Source organism: Pangasianodon hypophthalmus, chromosome 14 (assembly GCF_027358585.1).
Source record: "Pangasianodon hypophthalmus isolate fPanHyp1 chromosome 14, fPanHyp1.pri, whole genome shotgun sequence".
NCBI classification, from domain to species: Eukaryota; Metazoa; Chordata; class Actinopteri; order Siluriformes; family Pangasiidae; genus Pangasianodon; species Pangasianodon hypophthalmus.
In genome coordinates, this window is record NC_069723.1 from 22465184 (window position 1) to 22486129 (window position 20946).

Sequence of the window (20946 nt, forward strand, 5' to 3'; positions counted from 1 at the left end):
GAAAATCTCTGTTGCAGATCAATTCCATCTGAAGCCACGCTTTTCAGAATTCTTAAACGACGCTGTGAAAAGCAACCAGCTAGGCTCTGTTGTCGAGGATGTTCGGTTTCCTAGGCGAAGTAAGGAATAAAACACTTAGAATGTGCTGTTAAATTAAAGAAAATAAATAAAGTTCCTTTGTAAGTTGATACTATAGAAACCAAAATGTTTTGGAATAAGTGCTTCGATGTAAACCTGCACTACTGTCAGAGCTCCTTCTATAGAGAATGAATCAACACCTTCTAACCAATCAGAACCAAGAATTCAACAGTGCTGTGCTATAATAGAATATATATGGTAGGTATATGTACTAGGTATATGTACTGTATGTGTATATGTGTACATATATATATATATATATATATATATATATATATATATATATATATATATATATATATATATATATATATATATATATATGTACACATATACACATACAGTACATATACCTAGTACATATACCTACCATATATATTCTATTATAGCACAGCACTATATATATATATATATATATATATATATATATATATATATATATATATATATATATATATATATATACACACACACACACACACACACACACACACACACTATATGGCCAAAAGTTTGCAGACATCTGACCATAACATTCATACAGCATGTGCTTGTTGAACATCCCATTCCAGATTTAGTCCCAATTTGCTGTTATCCTCCGCTCTTCTGGGAAGGCTTTCCACTACATTTTGAAGCATGGCTTTGGGGATTTGCTCATTGAGCCACAAGAGCATTAATGAGGTCAGGCACTGATGTTGGTGAGGAGGTCTGGGGTGCAGTCACCATTCCAGTTCATCTCAAAGGTGTTCAGTGGGGTTGAGGTCAGGCCTCTGTGCAGGAGACTTCAGTTCTTCCACTCCAACCTTCACACACCATGTCTTCATGTGATAATAACAATGTGCACAGGGGCATTGTCATGCTGGAACAGGTTTGTGCCTCTTGGTTCCAGTGAAGGGAAATTGTAATATTATAGCCTACAAAGACACACTATACAATTTTGTGCTTCCAAATTTGTGGCACCAGTTTGGGGAAGAACCACATATGGGTGTGATAGTCAGGTGTCCGTAAACTTTTGGCTATATAGTGTATATATAGTAGGTGTGTGTGTATGTGTGTGTGTGTGTATATATATATATATATATATATATATATATATATATATATATATATATATATATATATATATATATATATACATATATACACACACACCTACTATATATACACTATATAGCCAAAAGTTTGCAGATAGATAGATAGCTAGTAGGTGCTATTTTTTAGATGTCTGACAGAAATGTACAGGTAGTTGCAGCTCACAGTCCCGGCTACACACATTTCAGCCCTCAGCATGTTTTTGGCGTAGTGTGTCCTAAATTTTCATTTTGGTGCACCATTAGTAGTAATTATATTTAACATAGCCCTTTAACTACACACATCTTGTATGCACATTATGACTTATATGTTAGAAATATCTGTATCTGTATCTATAACATATGTTAAAAATATCTTGAGGTATTAATAGTCAAATAGTCAAACTGAAATTTATAGGTATGTGGAGCTGATTTGGTACAGTATCAAAGTGACAGTGTTGATATCTGGAATTGAAATTTCTGCTTGTAAAAATGTAATTGCTGCTATATTATGCTAGATTTGTAATTAATGAAATTAAATAGTATGTTCTGTGTAAACCACTGGTACCTTATGACTCGCCAAAATAATTCTATTCGAAACTTATTAGAATTTCTACTAATCAATATGTTACAGCAGATGTCTTAGAGTTAGTCAGATTGCTGTATGGTTTGGTTACTTTAGGATAAAACAGCTTGGAGTTGTTGCACAGTAAGAATTTAAAGACATTTTCACTGGTTCCTTTTAGAAAATCAGTCCAAACTCCAGCCAGGTCCAGGTTATTTTAATTTTATCAACCTGACTGTACATTTCACCTGGCCTTTGCCTTTGCCTTTGAGGGTGGAGCTGCAGCTTTGTGTTTGCTTACATCTGAACCTAACAGGATGTTCTTCCGCCTGAGAAACTCCTCATACATATAATACTCATTAGCGATACACAAGTGAATCGGTCCTTTAAAACGACTCTTTCAAATGAATCATTTGGGCGAATTGATTCGGAAGCAGAAATGAATTTTGGTGATTTTGATTCTTTAATTAAATCAAATGCCTTTTGTAAATTACTAATTTGTTTATCTTGTAGAATATCACTTTTAAAAGAAAGAAAGGTGTTATATCATACAGAAATATTATATTCACTCAGAATGTATCAGGATGATCTGATATTGATTAATTAATTTAATTGTTATACATACAATTATTCTATTAAACGTGGAATACAATGTGAAAATATTGAATGAATGTTACTGTTACTGAAGGAGATGAAATTTTAACCTTCACAACACTCTTAGGAAGTTATGAATGGAAACGATTCAAACCTCCTGTAGTTCGAATCACTAAAAAGAGTCGAATCAGTAAAGTGACTCGTGTGAACACTGTCATGCTGGTCACATGGAAGTGCCTCGGTTTGGACAGGACGTGATTAAATACCACGTTTGATGTGAAAGATGCGAGCTGATCTAATTAGTCATGATTAAATGTGACTCTTTATGAATCTGTCAGGATATATATTTTTATTTTTATTATATTTTTATATAGTTTTAGCTCACTTGTGAAAATGGGAGAATTGCAGTGGATCTGCAGGAGGCTGTCACTTCAGCTCAGTATTCTTGTGAGTAACTTACAAGTTAATTAGTGAAATATGGCATTAATGGAGCATTTTTAAAGCTTTAAGCATTTATTATTATTTTAACTAAGTGAAAAAATGTCAGCAGTGTTTTAAAAAGCAAAGATGGTGAAATAAAGTAAACATTTCACATTATAATGAAGTAAACCTTTAGAAAAATAAAAGCCTTATTCCTTATAAAATCTTACTCTCCTTTTTAAAAAAGTATTAATTTATTTATTTGACTGTTTGTTTATGGCCACATGAACCACAAGATGTTAGAAAGTTTGCTACTGTGAAGGCCATATGTATAATGACTTATAACCTGTAATAATTCATTCATAAAGCAATATATAGAGGATTAAAATGTATGAAAAGGCATTACAATATACAGTGTTTATAATGCATTATTAGCTATAGATTATGAGGAGTTGTAAACACACTGACCAGTTTTTTCTGAAGTGGTAAAGCTGTGTATTACTATTTCCTGATCATCCCTCTGGTATTATTCAAAAAGAAAAATAAAACATTCAGACAGGTCTTATGATGTTCTATACAAAGGTACTTGCTTTCTTTGTTATTGGTGTGGTATGAACAATACTTCTAATATATTATCTTGCCAGTTCATAATGTATAAAAAGATAGCTATAAAGTGTAATGCGTCTTTTATATAAATAATTACAATCATGTGTATAATGCCTTATGACTGCATTATAACATTGATATGGACGTGTCCAATCCAATCCAATCCTAATGCAAACATCTGTCATCTTTACATTACTGACTAGCATTTCTATTTTTTTTTTTTTAAATAAAATTACAACTTTTTTAATAGCAATGGACATTTCATCTCTGGATTAAGACTAAATAAGAATTTAAACGAGATTAAAATGTTTTTCACAGAGGAGGGTCCTCTACAAGTTTCTACAACATCGTTAGAAATTACAGGAGGACATGGAGAGAAAAACAACATTGAATCATTCACGAAATAGTAATTTAAGCTGAAGCTCATTTTCATGAAGGTGCCAATAATTCTGGCGTATATCTGCCTCACTCTCTCTCTCTCTCTCTCTCTCTCTCTCTCTCTCAGGTAATTTCCTGTTCAAGTCTTAGCCAAAGCAGCCCAGGTGCTATCACACTCATAAACCCACATGAATCTCCAGTCTCAGTCCACCCGCTGTGGGTCCAGTACTCCTGCAGTGATTCGGCGATGGTCCACCTGCAGGTTTTGGTCTCTTTTGACACCGGAACCACGTCTGTGATCTTCCAGAGACGGTGGGAGTGTTCTCCTGGTGCCCACAGAACCCATGTTGTGAAGATGCATCTCCCTGACTGGTTGGTTTATCAGCCTGACTGGAGGGTACCGATGTCTGACTGGGTGCTTAGCTGTTTTGTCCGTGTCTGGATGAGCAGCAGTGTATCATCTGAGCCGAGCCAGGAGTCTCTGGCCAGCGTTGTGGAAACTTTCACCGTCCTCAGTCCTCTGAGTCGGATGTTTAAAGAGCACCTGCTGTGTCCTAGCTGGGAGACGGAGATGCTTTGGAAAGCTCGCAGATGGAAATCTGAGTGTCCAGTGGAAAACGGTATAGCTGTCAGGTTTCGCTTTAAGAGTGCTTTCACACTAGTCCTAGCTAGGGTGCACTTGGAAGCAGAATGAGATGCTCTCAAGGTTGATTTGGTTTGGACTCAAGTGTGATTGCTGTGTTCTCACCTGCCTAAAGAACTGCACCGAGGCAATGCCTTGTCATCACGGTCCACTTCCGAGTGAACTCAGTGCAGTTTGATTGCAGTGAGAAAGTGATTCGACTCAACTGCAAAAATGTGAACCAAACCTTCCTGTAGAGTTGAGTGATAAGACAAAAATATTATATCATGATATTTGAAGACATTTCTATGATACACAATGTGTATCATGATATATAGCTATACTATCAAACCTCCAGAAAAATACTAATGTTGCATTTAAAAATAATCCTTTAAAATTAGTTGGAGGATACCGTTATTTAATATTTAAAAAAATATATTAACACTGAACAGTAGAAAACTGCTTCTAGATTTTGTGATTGTTATATAAAAAATATTGTGACATCTGAGAAAAGTGCATTATGAGATAATTTATTACGATATAGATATTATATCATCTTGTCGTCAAGGTCTATGTGTTGGTTTTTTTGTAGATGCGAGCTACTAAACTGATCCACAAGGTGCAAACCGCGCCAAAGGACAGATCAGTAGCACTGCAGAAATGCCATGAGTTCTGGAGATTTGAGAAAATAAACGCTAGATGCAACACATAAAATGTTTAAACTAGTTATTGATATAATTTTATAATCATTTATACAGCACCTGCTCTGTGTTCTCCATGCTGGGGTGATTTTTCTCATTTCCGTGACCGGATTTCTAACCAATGAATTAAAGAGTTTTACGAGGACATTCAGCCCTACATGCCACTTAGCCAAAGTTTTTTGCTTTCTGGTTCATATAATTATGTGTAGTGTGAAAGCAAGGCAATCCAAATAGCAAACAAACCAAAATGTTTCAACTTTGCTCTTCTATTCTGACTAATAGGTGTTAAAAGCACGCTACAGTGTTTAGCTGAATGTGTGCTGACTCATCAGTGATGTTGATTTTGATATCTAGAAGTCGCCAGTTTGCTGTCCTCACTCTATGGGTCCACTGGGGAGAACTTTGGCATCACTAGAACCCTCCATCCGTACACGAACAGATTTCTGGAAGGACAACGTCTCAAAGCCATTACATATCCATGGTAATTTATTTTAAAACTGTATTTATTCTGGTCAGCACCAAACAATGTGTGGGAATTGAAATCATAATGCCTTTCTCCTTAGGTGTGCCTTCTCTATTTGGGTTTTATTAGACAAACAATGTAAAGAACATCTGTGTGGGATTTTATATCACATAGACTTGAAGGAGAATTACGTCAGTCCATCTTTGTTTCTCACACGTACAGGTGAGTAAATGTTTCATTACTCTTCAGTCACGCGCAGCATATACGTACAACTGCGTTTTTCTCTGTAGGTCACATCCATGTGCAGCTGGAATTAGAGAACGGTTCGCCGTCAGCGTTTCTGTCTTCCTTCACACTTCCTTTGCACCAGTGGTGCCTTCTGAATCTGGAGCTGACAGGAAGAATGGTCAGAATTTTAGCTATCACTTGCTGCTAGAAAAGAGGTCATGCATGTTATGTGATATCTAACCTGATATTTATGATTGTGACCATAGGGGAAAATCACAGTCGCATGTATTGCGGGACATGAACAACCGGTTATTGACTCATCAGAATACACGTAAGTAGGTGTGAGAGGTATAATGTTTTCAGCCCTAAGTGCAATGCCAGTGTTGCTGTGAAGTATTATCTGTAGAAAATAAAGCTTAGCATACTTTCACGCCTATTAGTCCATTTACCAAATAAAATCACAGTTATATTTTAGTATCAATACATAATTTCCTATTCACGTTGGGTTAATTCACACTGCATATAATTAAATGGTCTGAGCAGGAACTAGCAATCGTACTGCATTAACTCCAACATTATCCATCACTTATTTGCTATGACCGATCCTTCCTGTAGTCTCGTCTTCAATAAAACTGAAGACATCTTTGGCGAGAACGACAGATGACTGGACGGAGGATCTCATGAACGCCTGTCTCTGCACGATCTGTTTCATTTAAATCTCAGTAATCTAGATAGCTATTAATCATACTCCTATAAAACAGATGAAGAAAAAAGATGCTCAGTACTTGTCAAGGTTTAGAGACTCCTTTAAGAGGTTTTACACAGTAAAGTGATGCTGCATTAGGAGCAGCATTGCATTAGGGGAATATCTGATTTGGTGCAAAATGCATGTCCATGTATCCATGAGAGTCTGGAAGGATCTGGTCATATATATACCTCATCAGAATACATCTAAGTAGTTGTGATAGTTATAATATTACTATGATAAGAGATAGATATGAGTGCAAGAATTGCAAAACAGTACTAGAGGCCATAGAGAGGTAAGAGCTGATGTGGCAACTGGGGTGACATGGCTTATTTCAAGAGTGGCAGAATTTTTTGCCTGGTCATTGACGGTTTGGCATCCATACTGGCTTGCTCATTGAGTAACGAGACACCAAAGCATACTGATCTGTCAGAGTTCCTAGAAAAGTAAACCTCCACCCTTGAACATTAAATATGGTTATAGTGAAATATTTGTGAAGTGATTAGTGATAATTTGCTAGTTGTTGCTGTATTTCCATTATTCCTATGTGAAGGCAGTGGCTATGTCCTGCTCTGAGGTCACAGAGGGACATTGTTATTGCTAGTGCAGTTACAATGGCATTTAATAGGAGAGAAAAAAAGTAAACAATCTCAAACATAGAGGATAATGGTCAGGTTTCTCTATTAGCTCCTGAAAAAACAAAATAGCAAGAGCTTCTGTTTTCACACACCATTTTCTAAATATGTCATGTTAATGAGAAATCCAACGCAGCAGTAGTGGAGATGTTTTTGCAAACACTGGACTCCAAGTCCCAGAATTCAGCTATACGGCACAGTTGAGGCTCGGCTGGACTAGTTAGTGATCTATGAAATGATGAGCAATGGTATTAGCATGAAAGTTGAAGCTTTGGAAGCTGATGTGTTAGAACAGAGTGTGCAGATGCAGAAGTGAGAGAACTGGACTGACCAAATGACTAAAGTGCTGCTGCATTGTAATAAAGCGAGGGCTAAATCCCACTGCATCACTGAATGGCATTATGGGTAATGGAGGAAACAGACAGAGAAAATAGACCAGCATGTCAATGAAAGAAGTTTAGAAAAAACTCAGAATTTCATTATAAAATAAATCTTGGCCACTTACAAAGATTATGGTAATATAAAGATTAACATGCAAGTGGTTCAGGGTGGAGCTTTAATTTAAGTTTAGTGTTTATTTTACTGATAATCCAGTAAAGCACAAGGAGATTTTATTTGCAACAACAACAAAAAAAATCTTTTACTTCAAAGTAGTGCCCAAGATGATCTTGCAGTTGGTGCTACTATGTACAGTGCAAGTTTTTCTTCACCCTGGTTTCTCTTCTGGGCTTCATGGGCTCCATTTCACTGTTTTGTTGCCCTCTAGTGGGCAAAGCATAGTGAATGTTGGTAGCTTGGCTGGGAAGTTGTTCCAGGATGCTTGGAGAATTTGCTGCAGTTGTTTAGTTGTTATATATTTTATATAATAATTACCCTTTCAGGTGAACTCTGTGTCTCTGACTTTACAAGCCATGACAACAACAACAACAACACATTCATCTTTAGTAACCACTTTATCATAATAATACTAATACTCTATATATATTACTTTATATATATATATATATATTGTATTGTTCCCTAGTTTTTGCTTTCTTGAATTTCATTTTTTTAGAATGTTATTAGAATGTTATAATAATTAGAATTATTATCCGGATTCACAGTGCTCACAGTTGTACTTCTATGCGAGCTATGACTTTTATAGTCTAAGTTGCTATTATTATTATTATTATTATTATTATTAGTAGTATTATTGACTGTTTATTGAATCGTATGGGGTTAATCTAAAGCTCAGCAGTTTAAAGTAAAGACAAGTAATGTCAGCTTCAGCGTACATGAAACAGAAATAAAAACCAAGGAAGGTCTTGTTTATATTTTAACTGAGTATCTGTGTGTGGATAGTTAAGTAATAAAAAGCTCTAATAACTCCAATGAAGGCATATAATGGCACATAATTGTCTAATTTGCTATTTTATAGTCAGTATATGAATAGTTACATTGCATTCTTAAAATTATTTTTATTATTATTATTATTATTATTATTATTATTTTTATTATTATTATTGGTAGTAGTAGTAGTAGCGGTAGTGGTAGTAGTATTTATTTGATTGTTATCATTTAACACTGAAAAGGCTCCATGGATGAGAACCCCATGCTCTGTGTAGTATAAAATATTTAAATATAATGAAATCCATTTCAGTTCATATCACCATCTCTTCATGTGCTTATATTTGGTTGATTATTTAAATCTCATGACTGAACATGTTAATACATTTTGTTTGCTGTTTTGAACAGGTTTAGTACCACAGTAAGGATGGATGATACAGACGGCTATTTTGTGGTTGGTGGAGGTAAATTTATAAGAGGCATTGAAGGGTTTTATGGTCCAGTCACATATTACAGAACAAGAACTCCTTCTTTTAACATGGTAAGACTGACCTTTATTCCTAATAGGCCCTTTGTTATTAATATAGTAAAAAGCTTAATGATTTCTGATTTTCTTCGCAGTCTGAGCTCCAGCTTCCTCAGACAGTACGGATGGTGAATATATCTGGATGGTTACAATCCTGTCAGCAATTTCAAGCTGAGCTTGAACGCAAAATATCTGCGTATTCTTGTGAAATTGCTGCAAAGACACAGGGAGGTGTGTCACTCTGTCCACATGGTGGCGTATTTTCCTACAAAACTGCATCCTCTTTCCACATTCTGAGCAATTGCCATATTTTTTTTTTTTCCAGAGAGATGTGTGGATGTATACACAGAGCTGGCACTGAAAACCAATCCAGCATCCTCAAGGACACAGTGCAGCTCTGATGAAGCACTACACAGTCCTCAGAGACGACCAGTGGCTCGGCTGGTTGAGAAAATCTTCAACAAATATGGTGAGGGTGACAAAAACACAAATACAGCATCACTTATTAAAAACAAAACAGGATATCGTTCATTGGGTGTGGAAAATTCATGGTATAATAACTGAACAATCTGCGAGTATCGCAGTTCTACATTGTCGATCAGAATGTCAATGGCATATAAAGCTGTTGTGACATTTCAATATTAAAATATATATTTTTGGGAAAGGATAATATAAATTTGGATTGCACTTGACCTTCAGCAGACATTTACCTTTACAATTTAATTACAATGTTTAAAATTAATAAATTAATAATTAATTTGCTTAAATAACTTACTTACTTACTTATTTTTTGGGTTACATCAGCAAACATTAAGCTTTAACATGGATTAAATAAAGGTTTATCTATTAATTCAGTGGCAACATCCTTTAAACTTTGCTTAAAATAATCAGGCTTTCATTTATTATTTATTCCTACTATTTATTATGGTTGAAAGTAAATTGACCTAAATTTAGATTAACTGTAATTATGTTTAATCCTGAATTAAATTTCAGCCAGGGATTAATTTAATCTTGCATTTGAAGTGGTTTAAATTTACGAAATGGCAGCAGATGATTTTCTTAGAGAACACATTTTATGCTCATGGAAGAAAGAAAAGTATCCATAAGGCTTGATCTCGAGACTAACATCGTTGCTGTTTAGTTTGTTTCATAATGGTAGGCTATCAGAACTAATCCCAGTTTAAGATTTTATTTAGAGGTTAAGGGTTTAATCACTGATTTGTTAATCAGTGTTTAAAATTAAGTGACACAAAACAACGTTATTAAAATAGATCAACTTAGATCAACAAATCAACAAATCCATATTAAGTATACAGTAAGGGAAGTATAATTTTAGGAAAGAACTTTCATCTGTAATATCATTACACCACAGTGCTGTTGAATTCTTAATTCTGATTGGTCAGCTATTGATTAATTTTCTATTACAGCAGCTCTAACAGTATTGAAGCTGCAAATCACAGATTTATATTAATGCACTCCTTCTAAAATATATATATATATATAGGGAGATCTTTGGGACAGAGGAGTTTTTGGTTTCTTTGCTTTTTGGTTTCTTGGTAACATGACAAGCTTTTTTCTTTCTTTCTTTTTATGAACTTCAAAAGAGAGAAAAAAGAAAGCTGGTGATGGAAAGATTGTTTATAGCTGTAACGTAAATGATTACAGGAACTAGGTTTGCAGATGTTCCACAACGTTACGTCAAAACTGCACTAATTAGCAAATAGCTGTGATATAAGAGGAATAAACCACTGCTGTTATAGGAAAATAATCAACTTCAGGGTAGTAACCATAACTCCATCACACAACAGAGTTTTTATTTCACATCTTCTTATCAGTATACAATCATAGCATAATAAATAACATGTCTGAAATGTTCCTCAGGCTCTGTGAGTCCAGCAGCCGTTGGCCGAGCTCTGTATGCTGCCGTTCTGCGTACGATGGAGAGAGAAGAGAGTGTGAAGACAATAAGCAGGCTGATGCCGTCTCTATTACAAGCAGGGTGTTTAGGAGACAACCGAGCTCTCCATCTCGCTTCTGTGCTCTACAGCGGTGGACTTGGTGTTAAGAAGCAGCCCTACAAGGTGTGTTCATGTGTGGTAAAGATACAGTATATTTAAAAAAAAAAAAAAAAAAGTTTCAATATCTGATTATCATACTTGCTGTGTGTGTGTGTGTGTGTGTGTGTGTGTGTGTGTGTGTGTGTGTGTGTGTGTGTGTGTGCTTGGTGTTCTCAGGCCTGGCTGCTATCAGTGTTGGGAGCTCAGAAGGACTGGAGGCTGGCTCTCCTCCGGCTGGGGCACCTTCACCGTGTCGGTGATCAGGGCGTGGAAGCAGACCCTGACCTCTCCTATGCCTACTATTCCAACATCGCCAGGCAAACCTCAGCTGACCGTCTCAACCCTTCCTCACAACAGGTATAGCATTTAATTTAGCATCTAACACTAGAGCTCTTGTTCTTTAACCCCTTCTCCCAGTGTATAATACTGGGCTTTCTGCTTTTTGTAGCATTTCTGACATGAGATAAATTATATTTTACACTCATACACACATACAAGATATTGTCCAGTGGGATGGGCAGGGATATTTCTTCAGTTATTCCTAGATACTGGATTTTAATGTTCACTAGGAACACTAGAAGATATGAAAGGCAAAATATCTGCTTTACCAATGAATAATGTGTGAATAATATTATAGTTATTTGGTTATCCTTTTGAATGTCAGGCAAATATCAAATACAAACTCTGCTTTTTGCTGTCTATTTAATATGTAAGGAATAAAACACTTGATTATTTTATTAATTAAAGTACAACATGTCATACTATTTATCTATTTAATGTTGTGGAACATTAAAGAAACAAGTTAGTTCCTGTTATCACTTACGCTATTACATCTATAAAGTTGTTCCCTCACTACCTCTCCCTCTTTTTCTCTCTTTTAAAGTCAATAAGACAAAAAACACAGTCATGGTATTGTTACCGTTGTCGGGAAACGTAGGAATTAATAAATATTAAATAAACATCATGCTGAGAAATAGGTCTGATTATATCACCATTTTAATCTGTTCACTATCAGTGCTAGATTACATAGATTATTCAGCAACACAGAAGTCCCTGTGTAAGTTACAGCCGGGTAAAAGGCTGAACACTCTGAACGGACTCACATGCTCCTCATTACAGTGGACACTAAACCCCTCTCCTCACATACACATAACTTTAGGTTGGATTACATCTAAGGTGCATATAAATGGAGACTGCCTATAGACTGGCCAGTTTTGGATATATATATATATATATATATATATATAAACAGATTATTATTGTGATAAGAATGAATTCATTCAGATGGGTATGCTATTTGTGGCCAAAGCATATATGCCCAAAATATTAAGGTACCATATGTTTTTTGAATTAGTAATTTTTTTAACAGTTGACCAATGAACAAATTCATAATGGCCTGGACTTTACAATAAAGTTGGGTGTGGAGCCAAGAGATATACCACAAACAGCATTAAAGTTAACTTCAGAAATGTTATTGTACATGATGTAGATGTTTGTTGAGTCAATACACCTAAATGACGAGGAAATCCTGAAAGCACAAACCAATCAGGATGACGACATCTTTCAGTGGCTCAAACTCCAGGCACGCAATGGTGTAGCAGACGCAGAGGTAATCAATGTTAACACCGTACACAGTAAATTTACCATCAGAATGTAAATTTTCCTTGAAGTTTATGTGTGTGTGAACATTTGGCTGTTCAGCGAGCAGTGGCTCGGATGCTGTTCTGGGGTCAGCAAGGTGTAAGTCCAGATATCCAGACAGCAGTGAGACACTATGAGAGAGGAGCCACCAGACTGCAGGACCCTGTGTCTATGTACGACTACGCCATCATTCTGCTCACGGTCAGAAGCTCTAGTCCTAATTAGTCTATTATAAGTAATTACAATCTGTGACACCAGAAGGGTGAAGATATAAATGCTGCCCATTTCCGTACACTTTCCAGGGCCGAGGAGTTCCACAAGATGTGCCCAAAGCTGTCACTTTTCTGAAAAAAGCACAGGAACAGGTACAAGCTGTAAACAAGTCATAATCAATAATCCTTCATTCCATATATTTCTGTATAATAAAAAAGAACTAGCAGTCATTAACTTATTTTTCCTGCTTCTGGGTTATTTGCATGCCTGACCAGCAGAACACATAATATTTGTCATTTCCTCATTGATGGATTTTTGGCTTACTGTTAAATCAAGCCCTGTTCCCATCTTATCTTGTTCTGAAGTGCATAATGTGTGTGTTGAATGGTTGATAAATGTGCTTTGCTGTGTACCGCAGGGCTTTGCTCCAGCCATCACTGCTTTGGGTTGGTACTACGAGCAGTTTGAGAAGAACTATGAGCGAGCAGTGGAGCTCTGGGAACAGGCTGATCAGCTGGAGAATCCAGACGCTGCTATGAATCTAGGAGTCCTTCACTTGCAAGGCCTTTATCCTGGACAACCACCTGACAAAGTCTGTTTGTGCAAACATTTACTGATTTACTCGATTAATTGATTGGTTAATGAGTGGGTTGGTTGCTTGATTGAATGTTTAATTGGTTGGTTGGTTGAATGAGTGATTGGTTGGTTGAGTTATTGGATGAATAGTTGTTTGGTTGAGTGATTGAATAATTAGTTGTTTGGCTAATTGTTTGGTTGGGTGAGTGTTTGGTTGACTAACTGGTTGGTTGAGTGAATGTCTGGTTAATTGATTGTTTGACTGACTGACTGGTTGGTTGGTTGGTCAGTTTTTCGGTTGGTCGGTCAGTCGGTTGTTTGGTTGATTGGTTGATTGGTTGGTTGTTTGGGTAAATGGTTGATTAATTGGTTGGTTGATTGAATTATTAAGTGATTGTGGTTCAAATTGTAACTCTCCCAGTGTCTCCTGGCCAGTCCTGCTTTCAGACAAGCTTTGAATTTGCAGAAATGAGTGTGCGATTTGTATGAGATTTTTTGGTAACACTTTATTTGGGTAGTTCACTTTAGACACTCTACAAACAGTGAGCAAACCATCAGCAGTATAGACAACCACCTACAGTATAGACAACCTGTCAGATGACTATGATGTTTACTAACTAATTCTCAACAATATGTTTATAACTGTTAAAGTTTAGCACATCTATAGCAATCTATAGACTATCACCTCATCCTTTTTCCTTTTTTAACTGAACAGTCCACATTATGGCTCTAGATGATTAGTAGATCATCTACAGACTATCAACTTGTCCCTAATGCTATCACAATTTCATTTCCACTCCATATGGATTCTGTTGATCTACAGGGTGTCCAAAAAGTCAGGAACCAATGGGAATATGTTGAGCAAAATCTGCAAAAACATAATACAGAGCATAAAAGTGAATATATACAGCATACTCTAAGTTAAGTATGTGTAGTTTTACTGAATTTTCGGACACCCTGTATTTTCTGGCATGCTGCAGCATTATTTGATATTTTGAGAATCTGTTGATATGGTGTTTCATGACAGTCTATATGCAGAGTGTCTAAACCAGACTATGCAAATAAAGTGCTCTTTTTAAGACAGTATAAAGGTCAACTTTGTTTTACTGTAATCTTGTGTTGAAAATGCAACACATCTAAAAATGTTATGATTTAAAATATAGACCAATTATATTATACTATTATGCAGCAAAAACCCGCTTTGAAATTCCCACTTCTCATAATCAAATTAAATGCTGATGGATTAAACCAAAGTCCATCTATTTATTATTCTCTGCTTGAGTAAGCTCTTTCACACAGAAATATTGTAACAAATGAGTTGGACTTGGGGGACACAAGAACAGAACAGAGAGCAATAACGGTATGAGCTACACTTGACTACACAAACAACAACAAAAACAGTGGGTAAACATGTTATTGCTTTACTCTGTCTTCAGGTTAAGGCGTATAAGTACTTTCTGAAATCAGCCCAGAGAGGCCACATAAATGGAGGCATTGAGCTAGCTGAAATTTGGAGTCGAGGTATTCCTGGCTATGTGGTGCGACATCCATCAGATGCTGTTCTGTAAGTGGAAGGACAACTTGTACAAAGCATTCTGATTTCCAGAAAGCCAAGATGCCTTAAATATAATAAAATTAAATGTTTCTACATATATAAACCTCTATAATGATCAGTAAAGAGTGAACAGTTTGTCTTTTTAATCTGTATCAATTCTCTTTGGTACACTGTCTTGTAGTTTCTTAAGTAAATCATCTGGTAAAATTTTTTCATGAACCTATAATTTGATGTTTGTCCTTGATCTGTAGATGGGTGAAGTGGGCATCTGAGCAGAATGGATATCTTGGTACAGCCTTGAGGAAAGGCCTGAATGCCTATCTTAAGGGGAACTGGTAAACACTTAGAGACTAGTGCACTTCATATCAGTACTGTTCTATTTTCTACATTTTGAAATGTTCAGATTAGTGGAAATTAACACATTTAATTTTGCACGTTGTTGTCTTTGACAGGTTTATGGCATTGATTAATTACCTGATATGTGCTGAGTGTGGATTTGAAGCAGCTCAGTTTAACATAGCGTTCCTGTGTGAACACAGTCCGGTGAGTCACGTGATCATGTTCATTTACATAATCATCAAAGGCGTTATGTGTTAATAATTCAGTGTTTCTAGGTTTATGTGATACAGTACTTCTAGGTCTTATAGGAAAATGTTCTCATAATATTTTATATTGTCTTTTGAGCCACAGAATATGTTAAAAGTGCTACCTGTGTGTTTTTTCCAACAATTATTCCCCTATTAGCATGGATCCTTGAACCCAGCATTTATGACACAGTGTATGTTACGATACTACAATCTCTCCATTCAGAGCCAAGATCCTTCACCTTATGGTAATTCATGACATTTTATTTAACTTTTGCAAAGATTTATGTGACTTTTACTATTACAGCATGACTATTTTGGTTATCTTTATTTTCCAAACTATTCAGCTTTGGTTAAAATGGGAGACCTGTTCTATGAGGAGCACACACGGGGCAAAAGAGACCTTTCAGATGTAGCTGAGATGTACAAAAAAGCAGCACTCAAAAACGACCCACAGGTGACATACACTTGGCCAGAACAATCAAATTGTATTAGTCATGATGACATTATGCTTATTGACACTAACAGCTTATGTAGTTTGTGGATATGACATAAGACCGCATAGTGGAATACTAAACATCCTCCAGATGTTCTGAAGTCTCTTTCATTGCCAGAATGATCAGTTTGAAATTGTGTGTGTTTTCTTGTTCACATTCTCTCCAGGGCTGGTACAGTCTGGGGCTGCTTGTTCAGGAAGGTCACAGATTACCAGCCATGGTACTTTCTGAACTAAAGCTGCTGCAACATTATTTTTCAGACAGATACACCCTTCTTACCAGCCTGTACCACAGGTATGTTTATGTCCTAGTCTCAGCTCAGACCAGAGGGTACAGAGCATCTGATATAATTTGTGCACTTTTCTGGTCACAACCTACAGAATCTCGAATCTGATTGGCTCTCTGCATTTATGTGTATATGCACTTTCTGAAACCAGTGACACAATGAGGTTTTCAGAGAACAATATAATCACTAGACTCAAAATGTTCATGGAATCCCAATTTTAAAAGTTAAGAGTTTGTGTGAAGAAGTTAGTGGTGAGTAAACAATAATGCCACATGCTTGCCAACAGGCTATATTTATTTGAGGGAAAAGATCTGAACTACATTCAGGTGCTTTGCGTAATTTGCATAATCTGAATGGTTTACCCATAAAATGGACTTAAGCAGCTGCATAAGCCGAGTCTGAATACGAATAACTTTCCCTGTGCAAGTATTGATGTAACTTTTGGGCAGGCTCTGAATGCAGCTCTGTTTAGTTGTGCAAATTGGATCCATGTTGCATTTAATCTATGTACATTTGCCTTGAGAATTTATTGTTTTTTTGTTTTTGCTTTTTTTGAGGTCAGTGACAACATCTTGTTGAAAAATATCATTTATTATTCCTTTTTTTTTTTTTTTTTTTTTTTTACACAGATGTAGAGACTCTAACAGTGATGAATCGTACCTCCCCTGTACTCTTGCTCTGCTTGCTTCACACTTAGACTCCATACAAACACTTGGACCTGCTACTGTGAAGGTCTGTACATCCCCAGATGGATTTTCCCCATGCCACTCTACTAGTCATTAATTCTTTAGAAAAGGAAACCTTTGTGGAAGGAGTCTCCAGTGTCAGAGCTTTGTATCAGTCAGATCTATATTAACAGCTCATTCACAGGGACTTACATCGTGGACGCTCCACATAAACGCTTTCTGGTCCTTGCATAACTGTCTTTGCATTATCGTCCTTCCTATTATTCTAAAAAATGGTAAATGAAAGTGTGAAATAGAAACAAACCTTCCTATGAGAAAATGTGTTTTACCTGGATGACAGAAAAACAGACTTGCTTCTACATTTCTCTTTATCGTTACAGCTCCTGAGCGCAGTGGCAGTTGCTGTCGCTACTCTCTCCTTTTTCAAACTCGTCCCTGCGATCCTTCGTCAGAGGTCAGTATCAAGTCAGCAGAGTTCAGCATTATCTGAGAGCAGTGAAGCACCAGAACAGGACGAGACTCCAGTGGTCTGAGTGGCATTCAGTGTTAATGACAAACCGCATGAGAAACTGACCAACGAACATGGAGGATGAGAAACTAAGAGGATTTCATTTCATCATGGTTTGAAAGACGTTTAGAAGTTTATTTTTTGAATCGTCACTGTTACGTCTTTACATTTCTCAGCTTGACCACTGAGATTTTAAGTATTGTTTCCCTTATCTCATTTCAGCTGTAAACACTATTTATAGTCTTACCTTATTGGTTTTCATGTCATAGCCCATATATACTGTATATTTAAGCTAAAGTTTCAGACATAAACCACTTGTGGGTGTGTTGTAGGAAAATAATCAAAGATGAAACAGAGTTACTGTTACTATCCTGAACTTGAATAGCTTCCTATAACTGCACATCCTGAAATGTTTTATTCCTCTGATACCACAGCAGTCTGCCAACAATCACAGTTGGTAAATTTAATGACATTTTTAAATCCATTAATAGTTACCTTCATAGTTATAGTCATATAGTCCATAGTCCAAAGTAGTTCCTGTTATCACTTACATTATAGCAGCTATAAACACTAAAAACAAAAGTAAAGAGACTCTGAGAACAGAGTTGTATTTTAATGACCAAGAAATCCTTTCTTTCCTATACCTACTTTTGCGAGCAAACAACTTTGCCAGAATTTACAGGGCCTCACATATCCAGTCCAGTTGACTAAAAATAAAGAGCTAATTATAGTGATTTGCTAAGAAATATACACAGCTGCACTTGGCATAATTAATACAATCTGCACAGTATAAACAAGTTTGCACACATCTTCTCATCAGTAAACATACTGGTGGCTGGGGGGATTTTTCAGTGATGTTTGTTATTAGGGTTTAGATTTGCACATGCCCTGAATGTTTAAAGAGTGTGTGTGCTTTTTGATCTGCTGGTTGGATTAACTGCATATGAGCTGCATTTCTATCATTGAGTAAACATGAAAAACACAGAAGACTGAAGGACATTGAAGCATGAGGTCTCAGCACACTGAAAAATAATTAGTCCACAGAAAAGAGCCTCTTTTAATTTGTGGCTAATTTTTGATGCCTTTTAATAAATTCATAAAAATGTGACTTGACAGAATATATCTTCAAAAGTGTTTGAAAACTCTCTCTTATCTCTTACTCTCTTCCTTGTTTTTTTTTTTTGCATGCTAGTTCATTCATTTGATTGTTACAAATGTGTAACTGAAACCATTTTTGCTTTTCACTGGCAGTCTGAGAGCCACTAATTACTCTCACTGTTGATAAAAAGAATAACAAATTGTTCATTCTCCAGAGATGGAAACAATGCTAAATGCATATGCAAGGAGACAAAAGGACAAAACAATAAATTGAATCAGATTTTTGCTTGCCAATACTTGTTTCCATAACTGTTCTGTTTATACCCAAACAGCCCATGCACATGGTCTGAACATACATTTTTTAATACTACTAAAAGTTAAATGCCTGTTTTATATATTAAATGTGTCTTTGATTAATAAAAAATGTGTACTCAATATTTTAATATATTCTGAAAATGATATAACACTTTAAATTTATTAATATAAAAACTTGAAAGAGTATCAAATACCATTAAAATCCAGTCTAGTACCACCTTTGAATACCACTGTTTTAATAGATGTAATAATGTTAATGTCACTTTATTTGTGAAGATTCAGAGTGTAACACCATCTAATCCTTAGAGGACCATAATGTCCCTGCTTCCGGAAAAGGTGAACGAGCAGGGTATAGCAAGATCCAGTTACATAAAACTGCAAAGTTATTTTGATTTCATTTGAAGCGATGCCTGCTGCCTCCATGTTGTCTTTCTGGCCCTTTAGCTTGAGAGATTTTGTCACACCAAATAAAGGACACAAACTTGATAGCAGATTAGATGAATCGCAGGCCCAATGTGTGAAAGACAACACTTACACACTGATGCCAACTGTCAGTCAGGCTATTTGCGTATTGGCAATGTTAAATCTTTCTGGCATGCATCAGATACTGTAGTCCTCTGTTTTCTCTACATCAGTGGAAAGTGTTGTTTAATCTGTTGATGAACAAGATGAGCAAACGACTAGTCCCTAGTCCCAGTTCAGCAGTTCAAAACAGTCAGTGTTACAGATAAGATCCTTAAAGAACTTCTTTCATTAGGCATTCATGACATTTCCAGGCCCACTTTCTGCATAATTACTTTGAAACCAAAAAGCTTATTAATTCATTGATTCACCCACTAACTCAGGCTGTTGCTCCACTTCTCCTGGTGGGGGTCACAGTGGCAACAGGCTGATAAAGTCAGCCCAGACTTCTCCATTCCTGCCCACAGATTTCATGGGCATTCCCATGCCACCTATAAGAGATATAATCTCTCTAGCAGGTCCCGGGACTGCCCTGGGGTCTCCCTCCAGTGGGACATGCCTAGAGGGACAGCTCTAGAGGGAGCTGTCCAAGAGTCATCCACGTCAGCTGGCTCCTCTGGATTTAGAAGAACACCTGCTCTATGCCAAGGCTCTCCCAAATTGCCAAGCAACCCTGTGGAGGAACCTCATTTCCACCACCTGTACTCGCAAACGTATTACTTCAGTCACTACCTACAGTTCATGACCATAGGTGAGGGTAGAAATGTAGATTGATGGTAAGAGAGAGCTACGTCCAAAAACTGAGCACCTGCTTCACCACCGCAGACCAGTACAGCCACTGTAACAGTGATGCCACTGACCTGATCTGTTTGTCAATGTCACACTCTCTTTTTTCCATTACTTGTGAATACTTGTGGTTCAGATCCAGGAAGTTGCTCCTCCCAGTCATTCCCCTCTAAGTATCTCTGTGAACATGAGCATTAAAGTCCTACAGTAACACTGTGGAATCAGTAGGAGATATCCTCTTGAGGACCTGCCCCTTCTTCTCCAAGAAGCCTGAATAATCTGAACTGCTATTGGTGGAAAAAAGTCTGTCTTCCTCCCTGAGATTTGAAACATCAAAGAGGCAACCTTATTGTCCACTGGGAAAAACTCCATCTGTGAGACAGTCAGGCTGGTACTGGTGAGTATTCCCAAACCCGCCTGAGGCATATTTCCTGTGGGAACTCCAGAGTAGGAGAGAAAACGGTCTTAATCAAGAAGTTTGCCATCACATCTAAGACTAGCCATCAAATGCCTGCCATATGACTAGCGTTGGACCTGACGCACATCCTTCATCTTGTAGTGACCCCAGAAGATGGCTCCACATTGCCAGGTTATATGGGTGGCCCAGTCTATAGGTGGCCTGCAGACACCACCCCAGGGGTAGGTCCTGGTAACCTTAATTTGGG

The 20946-nt window shown here is 36.8% G+C and overlaps 1 protein-coding gene across 1 annotated transcript; it reads left to right on the forward strand.

Moving 5' to 3' along the window:
• Positions 1-1575: 1575 nt before the first annotated feature.
• Positions 1576-19124, forward strand: LOC113539155 (protein sel-1 homolog 3). The gene is made up of 23 exons (XM_026934725.3): positions 1576-2814; positions 3899-4391; positions 5449-5575; positions 5658-5779; positions 5848-5963; positions 6052-6116; positions 8900-9032; positions 9113-9248; positions 9343-9486; positions 10899-11098; positions 11252-11431; positions 12564-12683; positions 12776-12916; positions 13018-13080; positions 13347-13520; positions 14941-15068; positions 15311-15394; positions 15512-15602; positions 15804-15891; positions 15991-16100; positions 16307-16434; positions 17056-17158; positions 17493-19124. Exons 1-23 carry the CDS (start codon positions 2761-2763, stop codon positions 17643-17645), a joined length of 3153 nt encoding a protein of 1050 aa, XP_026790526.3. The 5' UTR covers positions 1576-2760; the 3' UTR covers positions 17646-19124.
• Positions 19125-20946: the final 1822 nt, after the last annotated feature.

What these genes read in the sequence shown, in the direction of transcription:
- LOC113539155 (XM_026934725.3), top strand. Translation starts at nt 2,761, where the DNA reads ATGGGAGAATTGCAGTGGATCTGCAGGAGGCTGTCACTTCAGCTCAGT. An exon ending in GAACTCCTTCTTTTAACATG is followed by an intron (nt 9,033 to 9,112) that starts GTAAGACTGACC and finishes TTTTCTTCGCAG; the next exon opens with TCTGAGCTCCAGCTTCCTCA. An exon ending in TGAAAAAAGCACAGGAACAG is followed by an intron (nt 13,081 to 13,346) that starts GTACAAGCTGTA and finishes TGTGTACCGCAG; the next exon opens with GGCTTTGCTCCAGCCATCAC.